Here is a 16116-nt window from a genome sequence, read left to right as displayed (position 1 = left end):
TTCTTAAAAAAAAGCTGTTTGCAAATTTTAAAAAAAGTATGACACAGAATCACATTCAGGAAGATTTCTGTGCATTCAAAAGGAATGTAAGCATTTCCGTAGTGACAGAAAGAATAATTTTGTCATTCTCCAGAATGTTTATTCTTTACCAATACAGAACTGCAATTAAAATTTTCAATCACTTTTTTTCTCCTTTTTCTCTTTTTTGAAGATGAATGATTCTATGTCTGCTCGCTAAAGAAGGCTGATCACTAAGGAAACATTTGTGGTAAACTGTTTGGCATAAACTACATTACTTCATTCTCAGGTGACTGCATGTTCCTTTGGCACTTAACCTCTTCGCTTCTGAATATCTGTATGGAAAATATATTCTGATTACAGCCTATTTTGAATTACTCATATTTTATCTGAAATGTTCTTTTTTAACTCCCTTATCGGCTATGATGGTAAAAGAAATAAATAAAAAATACTTAATTTTTCCCTCTCACCTCTTCATGACTGCAGAATACGCGCCAACTTTGGGCACTAAGGACCACTCCTATTGTGTTAGAGGTGCATTCCATGCAGCTGAAAGTCAATATTTAAATTCTTGCTCCACTATAGCTACTATTCTTCTATCATGTTCACATATAACAATAATATTATGGCTTGACTACTGTCACATGAAGTGAGATTTAAGCAGCCAGCAATCAGTTCCCCTCATCTGAAACCTAACCTGTCTGCCACTTTATTGGTTCTCTCTGAATTCAGTTTGCTTTAATCCATCATCAGGGGCATTGGGGCGAATCCCATGGTCAATGGGGAAAGTCAATGGGGAAAAAACCTGGTCCTTGTGGGAGGTGAAAGCTAACATCTCTTTTAGTGAGGCTAAAATGAGTTGCTGCCCTTCACGTGAAAAACAAAGTGAAGAAAAGCCATCAGGGTCAGGCCTTCTTGTGGTCAACACCTCTGAACTACCCTCCCTGCTAATTTAAAAGTTGGCAGTTGAGTAATATGTATCCGTCTATTAATCTTCGTTTGAGTTTTCTATGGTGGCCACTAGCATTAAACAAGTTACTAGACCAGTTTTCAGTAAAGATCACAGGGAATGTCATTGAGTGTTGCCCTTTCTCCTCTGTTTGTAAGACACTTGCATAAAATATATTTTTGGAAGGTAAACAACAGGTTCTTTTCAGAATATCATTTAAGTTTGAGAAAGCTTCTCAGAGACAGTGGTCTTTTTGGCAGGTCTGGGTTAGCTGATTAGGGTAGAGGTACTGGAAGATCCTTCTGGCTTCGATGTGCTTGTGGAAAGCATGACATCTGCAAAGGATAACATTGTTCCTTCTGGAGTTTGGAGAAGGAAATATGACTGGCATTAAATAAGTGTAGTAGAGTCAGGAGCAAAATGCAAAAAATGTAAAAATCTAAAAAAGTAATGAGAAAAGTTACAGAAGCACAGACAAAGTCTGTATCTGAAGTAATTATTTTTGGTGTTATTTATTCATCTTTATGGATTTCATTGGAAACACCTAAAATAAATAATTTTCTTTTACAGAATTAAATAAAGTATTGGACATATATATCAATGTCATCCTGCATTAAATTACTGAAAAGCAGAAAAACTGATACACCTTTAGTTGATGGCGTGTCAAGTGCATAAAGAATATCTCTGAAGGTAAGAGCGATGGCTGAGCTGTGATTTATATGCCTTTACTTTTTTAATGAATGCAATCCCAACAGTTACAACAGGGAGACAGTGTCTGGCCTGTGGAAGTCAACTGACTTCAGGCAGGCTCTTCACAGCTTGGTATACAGAGAGCTGATATATAGAATGTCCTGAAAAATAAAACTGAAGCATAAAATCAGCAAACAGTCTGATTTTCAAATTTAAGTTATGGTGTTTTGCACTTCCTGTTTTCACTATTCAACACCTGGCCTGAAAACAGATAGAAATAGTGCTAAACTAAAAAAAAAAAAAAAAACAAAAAAACAAAAAAAGGCAATATAAAAAATAATTGATCGTAGAGACATCTTTCTTCTCCTCATGAAAATAAAAGGTGAATGCCAAACACACCTTTGAGCTTCCAGTATTTACTACTGCAATTAACTTATTGCCATTATACTAATAGTGACAGCCACAAGAGAAAAGTTTCTTGTTAAATCTGCCATTTTGACCGTCTTTTTCAAGCAAGAGATTTACTTAAGTTTCACAGAGGAGAGGAAGACATACAATTTGCTCCTTTGTAGTCTTTTTTTTTTTCTTTCCTGTTTCTCTACAGAAGTATTCAACCACACCTGAATTATCATATATACAACAGAAGGAATATACAGATGTAACAGGAGAGTCAGTCTGTGTACTCCAACTACTATGATCAAACCTATCAACTACATTATAGAAGAGTTTACTTTTGCTGAATTGTTATGTTCTGGTTTAGAGATATCTTTTCATCACTGAAGACAACATCAAAAGATTTTAGGCTTTGACATTCACATCCAGGATAAGTTTCAAGGTCTTTCATCAACCACTGAAACTGGATTAGCACCAAAAAGTATTTAACAGTCTCTATCTGACTAGAGAAGAAAACGAGCGACCTTTGGCTTAGCAAGAATCTATAAAACGTAATTATTAATTTCAAGATATCACACATTTAAAATGGAACTCTTCAGCATTCTTTGGGAAGGCTGACTCTAAAATTATGAACTGATGAAGAGTCTGACTGAAGACAATGTCAAAATCCAGAAACAAAATAATTAAACTAATAGTTATAAAGGACAGGCTGAGTGAGACAATTTAACAAGTTAAGACTGCTTTTCAATTTAAGTTCCAAAAATTACCCTTGTTTCAACTTACAGTGTATTAACGGAGTGGATAAAATTAGTCTTTAAATTAATCTCTTTCCTTGCAGAAATGGAGAACAAAATGTCTACTGGTTTGCAGTTCAGCAGTGATGGCCCCAAGACTGGCCTCTTTTTACTCACTGAAATGTATGGAACTGTTTTCAAGAAACCCACATAATCTGTAAGCGAAACTGACAAAATAATGTAAGTGAAATTGCCTTTAGTCAAAAGCATCACAAAGGTTGTTTGTTTTCTTGAAGAAGACAGACCTGGATGGTGGCATTTTAATTGCTGAATTTTTCTAGCTCTTCTTGTCGGTATCAGATGATGTATTTAGTTTTGAAACACAGTTCGGTATTGCTGGAAAACTGGGAAGATTCTGTATGGCAGGTGAAGCCATGAAATACATGCAGTTCACAAAATGAACTTATGTATGCTTAAAAACTGCAATAGTTAAAAAGCGAAAAACACAAAATTCTTGAAATACTATCTGAAAAGAGAGTAACTGCTTGTAGAAAATGGATGCAAAACTCCTGCAGCTCTTGAACAGGCAAAACATGAAAATGTGCCGATAAGGCACAGAATTGCCTTTTTTTAATAAAGCTATATGAGTATGACAAAATTAGCAATTCCAGCTTTTCCAGAATTCATTTAAAATACATTTTGCATTATTCTTTTAGCTGTTTAAAATACATTTCATAGCAGCATTATACCAGAACATTACAGATTCTATCAGGAGGACCGAAAAATGTCATGTTCAAAATCAGAAACATAATGTGAGTTTGCAGGTTTCTATGACGTTCTAATGTAACCATTAATCCATGTGTTAATACAAATAAAATCATTTAAACAGTAGGGATTTTTAGGAAATTTAGTCATTAGGTTAACTTACAAAATCAGTTTTTCCATAGCAATGCATAATGTACAGCAATATACTTTTTTATTGTCTTACAATATTCCTGTGTTAAAATTAAACGATTCAAAAATCATATATACAGAAATATTTACTGATAGAAATTAAAATATATATTAAAGGAGAAATTTTAGCTATTGAAATTCAAGTTTGTTCAATAAATCAGAACATATAATTTAACATTTTCACATTGAACATCTTATCAATTGCTTGCAGTAACTAATGTCATAAATTTTTCAAAACATAAGAAAAAAAGAAATCTGATGAATGACTAAATTTGAGACGGCACTTTAAATTATTATTTTCTGTGGCTAAAACCAAATACTAGCCTAGTAGGAATATAAAACTAACAGAACGGACAAAAGTTTAAAAGTATCGGACTTAATAGTAGATTTTACTATTCAGTCATTGTCGATATAGCAAGTACATGACTAAAGATATAGTTAGTCGCAACATCTGTCATTTTATGCAGATCACTGCACAGTTTCAAATTTGTTGATGCGTTTTAATAGTTTTAGACCTACAGTAGAGGTACTTTTGCAAATGATAGTTTGTAAAAAGCTTGCCCACACCAGTTCCCCATAGACAGTGTGAGACTCCAAGGCCCAATTCTCAGCTGCAGTAAGGTCCAATGGAGCTACTGATTTACCCCAGCTTGGAATCTGTTGTCATGCTGGATTACTGTTGTTCCCAGTGCAAGTTTCTATGTGCATATTATGAGCATTACAGTATATGACTCCATGTACCTCCTGAGTCACAGCCATTTAGTTAACTGAAAAAACAAATGTTTACTTCTAGCAGTGCTGCTGAGCTATTAACTGTGATCACTATTAAACTGCAGAAAAAAACCCTTATGTTTTAGTGTGCTCATTCATTCACAGAGAAAAGTTAAGACCCTGATTTTAAGATCTGCATCGCTGTTGACAGTTAATGGCAAGTGACAGTCAAAGCTGAAAGAATAAAGCATGATTTTCAAATATCTGACAGAGTATGAAGAATTGGCAGATCTTAAATTCTCTCCTGCTGTTAGACATCATACTGCTATTTGTACTATGTTTTGTGCATATAGCAAAATAAACTAAAATACTAAAGCATACACATTTAAGAGCATACTTCAATAAAACCGATTCATATCTGAGTGCTGATAATTTTGAATATATTAAGCCAATATATTTATCTTATTGATTTAACATTTAAATTTGCAAACATCTCGTAGGCCAAAGAAAACAAAAAACTTAATAAATATGCTGAAAAACTCCATACCTCAGTATGAAATCCTGACCCCTTCTCCAACTAAGTACACACAGTCCAAATACACTGAGAATGCCAAGCTACAGGGGCCCCTCTGTGGGGAAACCTGTATTTCAGTCAGCAGCATCCGTCAGCTGAAACAGAAGTGTAGGGACAGATGCTAGAGAAAGGATGACGCTTTAAAGTGGTGGCTGATTTCAGAATGAGTGTGTGTTTCTGTGTATAATTAAGTCAATGCCACACTTGTACTAATGCTGTATTTTATCCAGATTTATGTGCAGAACAGAACTATCACTCTAGGCTCATTTTAGTGTAGGTTTGTGGTGCTAATTAGGTTCCTAGTCCTGCAGTCCGCCCAGACTAGGCCATTTGGTGTCATCTCCCCCCAGGGTCACACAAGGCAATGAAGGAGAGAAGCAGCGTGTTGTACCACTCTCTCAACTTCTGCAGCAAATAAATCCTATCACACCTGGGAGATGATTGCCAACTTAAAATCCACAACTGTTGGCCTGAAGCTTGTTTAATCAGGACCGTGCCAGTGCTGGTGCCTGTAACTGGTGCCATGTTCCCTCCATTTTGGGAAACCTCTGCCTGTGGCAGTAGCCAGATGTGAAATCTAAGTAAAGGCAGTCAGGAAACCGCCACGTCCATTTTCTTTCTTGTGGATTAAAAAAAGCCCGGGTGGAGGTTTGCGTAATTCGTTAAAGCCAGAGCTAAACCTGCATTTCAGTCAGCTTATAAGGGAAGCAGTTTGACACATCGTTGCTTGAGACGAGAGCGACTGTCAACGTGTCCACTTGGGGCCCGTTTACAAATTCAGCATCAGCTCGGGCAGCTCTTCTCACCCCACGTCCGCAATCCCGGCAGTGGGACTGTGACTTGTAAGGCGGCAACCGCTGTCGTTGCGACGTGACAGCCTCCCCCTGAAGGCAGCGGCTGGGGGCGGGGGTCGGGCCCAGCGCGCCCGCGGGGCTCGGGAGAGCGGCGGGGCTGGGACCGCTGCTGGCGGTGCGCGGGGAGGTGGGACGGTGCCTCTTGCTCTCTCAGCTTTCCCCGCAGCGGCCCGGCCGCTCGGGGCCAGAGGCGCCGGACGCCTCTCCCGTAACGACTGCGATTTCTTGCGGTTTCCAGGGAAACGCCTCCGCGCCGCTGCCGGGGCCGGTGGGGCGGGGAGGGGCGGGGCCGAGGGGCGGGGCGGGGCGCGGAGCGCTGCTCGCTCCTGCGCGCTCCTCGGGGGCGGTGCCGCCCGCGGCCGTTGGGAAGTGCGTCACGGCGGGCGCGCGGCTGCGCTAGGGCGGCGGATTCGAACGGCGGAGGGCGGTCGGGAGCCATTGAGGCCCGTTCGCGGCGGCCTCAGCGGGAGAAGGAGGCAGAGGAGCATGAAGCGCACGGCGCCTCGCAGCACGTTGCGGAAAATAATCAAGAAGCACAAGCCTCAGTTACGCCTGGCGGCGAACACCGACCTGCTGGTGAGGAAGGAGAGGGGCGGTCGTCGGGTGTGCGGCCTGGAAGTGGGTGCGGGCCGCTCCGCCCCTCAGTGCTGACCCCGAAGTCTTCCGCCTGCCCCAAGCCGCCGACTGCGGTCCCCAGCAGCTCGGGCAGCGCGCTGAGCTCGAGGGCTGCATCCTCCAGCACTACGATGCTCCCCTGGGGAGCCTGGGCTCATAGCGCAGGGAGGGAGCAGTTGTGCAGTTGGCAACGGCAGGTGGCTGCAGTTATCCCGATTCCCTGGGGCCAGGTGTCCCTAAATTGGGACATTTAATCTCGAAATGTTTTATTCCTTAAAATACATGAACGGGTGGATGGTGTGGACTGGGGCACTTTGGAGTTTCTGGGTGTAATGAGATGGATGCCAGGTTACTTGTAATGTTTCTGCATGCAGAAAGGAGGCAAAGTTTGTGGGGAGAGCAGCAATTGATTAGGCTAATAAAATACTAGTAAGTAGTTAATGCAGCTTTCTGCTTTGCTGATGGCTACTGTTCTGTGAGTTTCTGGCGGTGAGTTTGGGGATTTAGGGACAGGCTGATGCATAAATATTGTGTTGCTGTATGTACACACTGCTGTTCAAATAATTTGATGTAGATGGACTGAGAAACAGGCATTTGGCTGATGTTGTTTATGTAGAGCAACTTGAGTGGATCGATATAAATAACTGAGTTGTGATTAAGAAGTTGCTAAGATGTTAAGGTTTTTTGAATAGTTATACTTTTGTAGAAGGCCATCTAAGTAATTTCTAAGGAATGACAAGTCTTGTTACTAATTTATTGAAAATAAGGCGTTGGGATCCTGTTCACAGTTTAAAAACACCTTCCATAAAGGTGTAGGGATAAGAGATCTATTAAACAAGTTTCAGAAAGCTGAGGCCAACAAGGCCAGATTCCTTCTGACCTGCAATAAGGGATTTGTAGCACAGGAAGGGTTTGTCTCACCAAGAAATTACTTGATTGCAACAAGAAAACCTGACCTCTAGAGAACTTGTGGAAGCTGCCATGTTGGAAAAAAAAAAAAGTATATATATCTATATATCTGTGCATAAAAAAAATTCTTTGAAGTGAATGAACAGGCTTAACTTGCTTGACTGTCATGCCCTCTTATTTTAATATGCATGTGATTCTCAAAGCCTTAATACATACTGTGTATTAGTATGGTCCCTGACCTGAATTATATGTTTGTGTTTCATATGCGTATAAAAGTTGTGTCTTTAAGTGTCTTGAAGGTTAGTATCTGGGTATATGAAGCTAAATGTAAATATACAAAACTTAAAAACATATAATAAGATAAATGTGAATGAATATGATAATTACATGAGAGGATTTAGATTTGAATATAAACAGTACATATTTTTCTGATCGGTCTAATAAAAACACGATATCTTCCTACTGCTTTTGCTGTCTTTTGAGTATTTTATGGACTGAGGACCTGGCCTCTTGCTCTTCATGCTCACGCCAACTCAGAACTTACTCAGCAGAATGCGGTAGTCAACTAATCAAATTCACATAATCACTAATAAATTTTTTTATAATTGTTAGCAACAGTTGGTCTGTGTTTCTATGGTCATGCTCATTTAGCTTTGAGGTAGTGTAGCTGTTCAAAAAGGAATAAGTGGGACAGCCCTCCAAATCTTGGCTGTTGGTTCCCATCTCTTCCTCACCCTGGCACTAGTGTTCAGACAATCATGGAATTGAATTGACTGAAACTAGTGAGGAACAGCATTCTGGACTAGCTTAAAATGTGGCTAGGCAAATACTAATTACAACACAAAGGATGAGATGAGAATGAATTTTAATAATGTGGAAATTTAGATTATCTTTTCTGGTGATGCCAAATTAAAAGGCCTTTAATGTTAGAAGGCTTGCTTTTTTACTTTACCTTTTAACAACAGTGTCCAGGGGTAGTGATTGTCGATTATATTCTTCAAGTAGGTATGTGGCTAACAGCTCTTTTTATTTCAATGAGTATATAATCAACACAGCTGGAGCTTTTCTTTAATAAAAAAGGGGGGGAGGGAGGAGTTTAGTCCTGTAGTTAGGCAAGTAACAAGTTTTGAGAGTATTGTTTTATTGTCTCTTATTCCCTATGAACCTTTTAAGATTTATTAGATTGGATACTTTAGAAATATATATAGTAGCTATCTTAGCAGGATGAGACTCTGTACATTTTGAGCACGGTGCTTGTGTCTTCTGCAGGCAAGTATGAGAATTGGCTAGTTCCTTTTCTGGCCTATCTTCCTAGATGATCCATGCTTTATGTTTCATTTTGCCAGTCCAGTGAGGAGGCCTGCCTGCCTGGCTTATGATCAGATTGTTTTCATTTTCCTGACCTTCAGTGATTATTTTTCCTCGATAAACCAATGTCTTCTCATGGGATTGTTTGTTCAATTTTGAAAAACATAAGGATTCAGACACTTTTGTTAAATACCTGAATAGGGTTTCATCTTCACTTTTCAGATTCTTTTAATCATGTCTCTTTTTGAAATTTGAAAAATTGGCAGAACCTGTTTCATAAGATCTTTCTCTGTGCACAGTCTAGTGAACAAAATTCATCAAAGTTTCTCAAGAAGCTGTTTTTTTTGAAGGAGCGTGATAATACCTTTCAGTGAAGAGATAGGAATAGTGTTTAATGTTTTTCCAATGCTCTTAAAATTCAGTTATGTCCCATTTTGAAAAGAAGGAAACATTATAGTACTGAAGTTCCGATATTAACCTCCTAATGGTCTGAGAACAAAAAGCAGCAAACTTTGTTCTAGCTTGAAAATACAGAAGAAAAGCAGGAATCCAGTTTTATGCTAGAAGGTCAGGTTTGTATTTACATTGCAGAAAAAACTTAAAGTATTGCGTTGAATGACCCCTTTTTTCTTTGTTATTGGCATAGAATGAGAAGTATACACTGGAGGCAAAATATCAGTCTAAGGAATTGTTCTGAAGTTAAGGCAGCAAAACAAAATTATGGAGCTTGTCTCTACTATTCATTAGTCCTGTTGAACAGGTGTGTGGATGTTGCTCTGCAGGCTATGTCATGGTTTTTTATATACATCCTTCAAACTTTACAACCTTTCTTTATAGGAAATAATCATCCTGATGGGTAAGATGGTTTTCACTAGTAGTTCAAGACTTTTATATAGAGGGACAATAATCTAATACATACTAAAACAAAGTCTTTAAACAAATGTGATATCACTTGGGTACTTGTCAGTCACTGTCACCTTCATGGTATTCAGTCATTCTGCTTGTTATTAGCCTTTCTCAATTGCCTTGAATAATCTGGAATATTTATTAACGTGTGCTCTATTGTGCGGTGTTCTGATTTTCAGTTATATGACACTGTTTAATTCTATATGAGATTAGAAGAAGCTTCTCAACATGTAGCAATTCACTTTGAAAACAGGGAAATAAAGGTACAGTGATTCTGAGAGAAGATGCAGTTTTTAAAGGCAGTTTTAAAATTAACACTTTTAGGTATCTCAGTAGGAGGACTTCTAAGTATGGAGGATTTTGTTCCGCCTCCTGCTTCTCACCAGGTTGTTTTCAGAAATCTAACCTTCATGTTAAGTCTGATAATGAGAGTTCTAATGTTTAACACTATTTTAGTGCCACTACTTGATTCTGTTGGAGATTATTTCTGTGTATCTAAAGACTAATTTAAAAGTGGCTTTGATGTTTTGGTAAATAAATCTGTGAGAACATCTGATTTTTTTATGTAGTAGATACTTCCAAACAATGCCAAATATTTTATAAATTTATCTGTTGCATGCTAGCTTCATCTAGTTCAGGAGATTTTAAAAAAACCCTAAATTTCTTGTCATGTGCACATTGAAATGCCTGTCCTTTTAACAGATACTTTGTGCTGCAAACTCACTGCGAAAGTATTTCCTATAAACTCTAACTTGTAACCTTCCTTGTTATCTCTTTATAGGCTTTGCAGATTAGGTGTGGCAGAATACGTATATCACCTAATTCTTAGAAGTAAAATTTTCATGTATTTCAATAGTATTTTTCTGAGCTCTTGATTGAAAAAAGTATTTTTTTTACAACTAAGTTAATATTCTTTGAAAGCTGAATTTACAAAAGGTACCATTACCGATTTTCAGATTGGACTACTAAAATAGTTCACATAATGTCTATATAGTGCAAGAGGTTTGTATTATGGGTCCCTTATTAGACAAGGGTGCTTTAGTTGGCAGGTTTTAGTACAAGTTGGAGCAATTCCTTGCCTGCTGAAGTTTTTGCTACTTCTGTACTAGCAGAGCAGCATTCTGTATTTCACAGAATACTGCCCTAACAGTTCTTTTTGCGTAAAAAGGTTAAGTGAATGATGTGCTAGGAAAAAAATGGATGGAACCTCCTGACAGTGGAGAATTTCTTGTTCTGGAGAAATTAATGTCAATGCTCCTTTGCACTGGAAAGGGGCAGAAGTCCTTGAACTTGTCTGTGGTCCATTTGGTGATAAGACAGAGCTGAATTTGCTGTTCATTAAAAGTCTGTCGGTTGTAGTCACTGCAAGCTGGCTACTTTTACTAATAAGCAGAAAGGCTCCTTGTTCTCTGATTTTTATATTTACATTTTATTATTAAAAAAACTAAGAAAAATCAGATTTGATTTCTGTTAGATCTCTTGTATGAGCATTTCTAGAGCACTTTTATGATTTAATTATGCTAAATTGAAACTATGTTTACAGGAATCTTGCAGTAAGGAATGTCTTCGGAATTTATTAAGACTTGAACCAAGAGGTGCTTTGTTTTCCTGAGAACACCTTTCAGGAATTTGGAAGCAGTCTAATATGTGAATCCTCTGTCTCAGACAATGAACCTCTGAAAAAAAACAAACTGTGCATAACAGTTTGAATCCTTCTTGATTTTCTTTTTTTTCCCTTCCCTCTTTTAAAGGTGCATTTGAATTTCTTACTGTTTCTCCATCGGCTAGCAGAAGAAGCCAGGACAAATGCTTTTGCGAACAAAAGTAAAATAATTAAACCAGAGCACACTATAGCTGCAGCAAAGGTAATAAAGCATTTTTAATATTTTCCTTTTTTGTTTAAGGTAAAATGTATTATGATAGCATATACAAAATACTTCTGTGTTAGCATTGATATTTTTTTATTTATAATCCAAAACCTGCAGAAACATACTGTTCTTTAGTCCATTGTTGGCTTCATTCACTTTTACCAAGACATCAAATTAACTCTTCTTGCCCTATTAAATTTAACCCTATTTTTCTTGGCTATTCAATATTTAGATTCATAGTTTCAATATGTGGGTAAATCTACGCAGTAGTCTACCACCAAGCATCATTGGGCTGAAAGCCCAGGGAACAGGAACAAATTCCGAAGGTGAAGGATCTCTGTTTCAGATGGTACTATATCAAGGAAGCATAGTCTCTTAACTTCAGTAATGTAAATGAAGCTTTATGGAACAGGTGAGAAATAGTTCAGAGAGGTTTAAATATCTTACACCTTCTGTTCTTACCTGCTTAGCCTGAAAGATGTCTGAAGTGGATTCTTGCAGGATTGTGTGGATACTACTTGAACAAACAGATACTTTGTGTGATGTTGTGTTCCCCAAGGAAAGAACTAAGGGAGAATTAAACTGTGGATTGCTATATGGGTAGTTCAGAGTAACAAAAATTGCTGTATGAATGTCTATGAAGGAGGAATCCTCTACATTACAGAGATTAATAAGCTTTGCGTACATGCAAAAGAAGGGAAAGAGGAAAGTATTATTCAGCTTTCTCGCTGGAAGGAGAGTAGTGTCAAAGTATGAGTGAAATCCTTTTGTGTTCCATAGCTCATTTCACTTGCTACGATATGTCTACTTTACCTACGTTTCATGAAGGATCTCAGTCTCTTTAATCTGTTATCTGTTCAACCACCCGCTGTTGCTGGTCATATTGGAAGAACAAAACTCAGTGTTATCTGATATTTGGGTCCTGTGGCTTCTGTTTATCTTCATTATTTTTTTTCCTATGGTGAAATGTTTAGTTTGATACTTTCTATTACTATAGTAACAGAAATATATACAGGATGTGTAGGGTAGCCAAGTGAATGTTACAGTTGGAATCTTATGCATTTGTAATTTGCAATCTTCACATTATTTGAACATTTTTGTGCTCCATTTATTTTTTTTTTAAATGAGAAGAAAGGAAAATCTGTCTGTATGTTCATAATGTTAACACTTAAATGGTCCCGTTTGGGCTTTGAAGTTCATTTTTCAACTTAAACTCCAAACCAAAAAATGTCCTTCCAAGGGTCTGGGCTCTGTTGATATAGAAAGAAATAAGGTATTACAAACAAAAATAGAGCATAGTAGCTGTATAATTGCAAATTTTTTTTTTTTCTTTTTGTCTAGGCCTAATGGGGTAAGAGCTTCAAGGAATCTGCTGAGGGCTTGAGAATGCTGTTGCCATTTCTTAGCATTTATTTTTAAAATAAGCCCTTTATTTTACAGATTTATTGGTTTTGAAGGTTCTTGTTTAAAAACAATACTTTCTAGTATGGCATTTATGCTTTTGCTTTATTTCTAACCTTTTCCCTAGACTTTTACCGTTGGTGACTCTAATCTAGGAAACCAATTGTTTGGCTAGGTGAACCTTCGATCTGAGTAGCCTAGTGTTTTGGATCTCTAACTGCTGCCTGGATTGTAGTGATAAAAGCAGTGATAAATATACTTTTTTCTTTTTTTGCAGGTTATTTTAAAGAAAAGCAGAGGCTAGAAAACAGGCCACTGGAATTTCAAAACATTTTTTCTGCGTTTTCTTACTAACGTGAGATCCTGTGAGCCAACTTTTGCACTTCTGGAAGTATTTAGTTTCATTGCCTGTCTCCTGACTCTGACTATCTTGCTGTTTCTGGGGGGGAAAAAAAAAAAAATCTAATGTATTTTTTCATCTACTTCATGTGTCATTTTAATCTGTGTCAGTTGTAATTTAAGTCTTTTGATGTACCTTATTTCTTCCGTAATAATGGAGGAATGCCTATACCATAGTCAGGCTTCAGGTACGACATGTAATTTCATATTAGAAGTGTCAAACTTTTAAAGGAGGAGGGTAATAAAAATGCAGGTTTCACTGAATTCATTATAGGTTATGCAGTTCAAAGCAGATTTACTAGTTAAACAAAATCTTGGCTTTTAAAACAATTGCTGTAGAAACTACTGTATTAAAGATCTTGGCTTCAATTTATTTATAAATGTCTTAATATTTCTAAAAGACTTTGAAAAGTCGGCTAAAACTTCTGCGTTCTGGGGAAAGAATGCATATTTTGTATTTCTAAGTCATGCTTTGAACTGTTAAGCTGGCCTGTTGTTTGATGTGCATGAGACAAGTTGGTGGTCTCTAATTCAGTTGGTGTGGACAGATGCACATTATAGAAAAGAAGAGATCTGGCACAGTGGATGTTTTTGAAGTTAGGTCCCGTACAAATAGTGAAGATAAGCTGGCATGAGTGCCAAGCTACTTTCTCTTTGCTTGTGACTGTCATTCTAATGTGTCAGAAGTCTGGAAAAGTACATTATATTAAAATATCTTTTTAAATTTAAATAATATTCTGTTCTAAATCTGACATTTTTAAACAATTGCTGAACACTTAACTATATCTTGATTAAAAGATTAAGTAAAACCTCAACGTTTGAGCTAATAATAAAGTTTTGTGGAACATGTGGTTGGTGATCCTTCATATGCCTAGTGAGCTGTCCTTAAAATAAAGAATGTTTAAAAGCATTGTGTATTGAGTAGTTGAATTTTGTTTGACATGTTACTGAGTATATTCTAGAAACTTGGCAAAAATAATTGCATTTTATAAATATTTTTGTAGTCTAAGGAAACTGAAGCAATGCCAGAACTTCAAATTTCATATCGTGTCTACGTACTTCTTAAAATCTTGTACAACCTGTGAAAAGTCATCCATTCACAGTGCAGAAAGGATGTATCTTCTGCTTCTCTTAACTCATAGGTCTTCAGTCTGTTTCTTGTAAGGTTGACTAGATTCCTTATTCTGCATGTTCTTCTCTTACTCCCTTGGAATCCACAAAGAAAGCTGAGAACATGTATGCATAGAGGATATTTGGACTTACTGATCTGAAGTACATTCTCAGGAATAAGGGAGATCTGACTAGATATTTATATTTTTCTTTGTAATTACTGTCCATGATTTAACTATTGCAACACTAGATTTTCCTTTGCTAGAAAAGTTTTCTCTTAATTTTTCCCTGAAATATTTTCTTACAGTCTTGTGTAACCACGTTACTTTCCTCATTATACAGCTGTTTGAGTGCTGTAGCTTTGATGTCCACTTTAACTTTCTTTTTTTGACTTACCTAGGAGAAAGATCCACTCTGAACTTAGTGGAATGTTCTCATGTAGTAGATGGATGGTCATTGGGGTAGGGAGGCAAGAAAGGGTTCAAGTTGGCCACCAATGTACTTTTTGAGATATTTTATACAGTGTTTCTGGCCTGTATTCATGGTTAAGAACGTGCCTTTTTTTTAATATGATAGGAAAGGGATTTTTCTATAAACCCTGAGAAATTTGAGTCGGGATGTGTCCTGTCACTGGATTGCTGGTACTTTGTGAACATTTCATGATAGCAGAAGCAGGCAGGTATTCAGAAGACCTGAATAGCATGGTAGGTATTCAGGTTTCTCTCTTAAAATTTAAATGCTTACTGAAAATTAAGGTAGTTGATGTAGTGCATTCAGAAATAACCAATGCTATTATATTTCTCTAGTGTCGTCTTCTTGAGTGTTATAATTAACTGTAAGGTTAATTATATTCATATTTGGCAGCTCCTCTGTACTCCATGTATATAGATAAGGTCTCTTCTCTAGGCAGTACTCCTTACTGGATTTTTAAAATCAAAACTTCTTACAGCAGAGTTTTCTTAATACCCATGAACACTGCCAATCAATATAACCTTGGTGGATATACTAATAATTTATTTTGTTGTTGAATCTCTATTTAATGACAAACATCAAAGCATGTTGTTCTAGAATATTTATTTTAAAAATAAATCTGTGGTAGAAGGCCTAATGAAGTTTGGCCCTCATTTGAATTCCTATGTTGATTCTCTGCCATTAGGAGGAAAAATACAAAGATTACTGAGGGAAGAGTCATGCTGATACGTTAATAAGGTGTCTCTTCTACTCAACTGTTTTCATGAAACCTTGAGAAATTCAGTGTTCAGAAACAATTGAGACTATTGACTCACCATTGAATTTTCTCTGGTGTTAAAGGTAGGATTCAAGAGATCTTGGGAAGGAGAGGTGTTCAGACAATGCCATTATGATTCTTCATTTCCTCAGGAAGACGGGTTAGAAGTTCTTAAAAAATAAAAGCACACTGCAACATTGTCCAGTTTTTGCATTTTCTTTCTTCTCTCTGCAGCTTTCTCAGTATTCTGTTTCATGTCCTACCTTGCCCTTTCACTATGACTATCAGTGAAAGAGGGAAAAGCCAAAATTAAGAAATAAAAGAATCCAACAAAAGTACTTCTGGTGACCCTTGTTTTGGTTTTCAGCTTTTCATGTAACTAATGTTAGTTCCTGGGCTAGTGGGTGGTAGCACAAGTGATTAAGGCACAAAAGAAGGAAAATGTTTATTGTTAAGCAGGTGGCTATGAGAGGAAACAGTGTTTTCCCTTGTTGG

The 16116-nt window shown here is 37.3% G+C and overlaps 1 protein-coding gene and 1 long non-coding RNA gene across 2 annotated transcripts; both read left to right on the top strand.

The window, feature by feature from the left end:
- The first annotated feature begins 220 nt into the window (after nucleotides 1-220).
- On the top strand, nucleotides 221-3744 carry LOC139827585 (uncharacterized). The gene is made up of 3 exons (XR_011738388.1): nucleotides 221-307; nucleotides 1538-1657; nucleotides 2889-3744. It is a non-coding gene; the product is annotated as an uncharacterized lncRNA (long non-coding RNA).
- A 2493-nt stretch (nucleotides 3745-6237) lies between these two features.
- On the top strand, nucleotides 6238-14193 carry CENPW (centromere protein W). Its single transcript, XM_065834347.2, has 3 exons — nucleotides 6238-6453; nucleotides 11367-11480; nucleotides 13162-14193. The coding sequence occupies exons 1-3, from the start codon at nucleotides 6364-6366 to the stop codon at nucleotides 13186-13188; spliced, it is 231 nt and encodes a 76-aa protein (XP_065690419.1). The 5' UTR covers nucleotides 6238-6363; the 3' UTR covers nucleotides 13189-14193.
- Nucleotides 14194-16116: the final 1923 nt, after the last annotated feature.

This window comes from Patagioenas fasciata, chromosome 3 (genome assembly GCF_037038585.1).
Source record: "Patagioenas fasciata isolate bPatFas1 chromosome 3, bPatFas1.hap1, whole genome shotgun sequence".
NCBI lineage: Eukaryota > Metazoa > Chordata > Aves > Columbiformes > Columbidae > Patagioenas > Patagioenas fasciata.
This window is presented reverse-complemented; position numbering and strand designations above follow the sequence as displayed.

Bases quoted from the DNA above. Each gene is read 5' to 3' on its own strand.
- CENPW (XM_065834347.2), top strand. From the start codon at position 6,364: ATGAAGCGCACGGCGCCTCGCAGCACGTTGCGGAAAATAATCAAGAAG. The intron at 6,454-11,366 runs GTGAGGAAGGAG...CCTCTTTTAAAG, and splicing joins CGGCGAACACCGACCTGCTG to GTGCATTTGAATTTCTTACT. The intron at 11,481-13,161 runs GTAATAAAGCAT...CTTTTTTTGCAG, and splicing joins ACACTATAGCTGCAGCAAAG to GTTATTTTAAAGAAAAGCAG.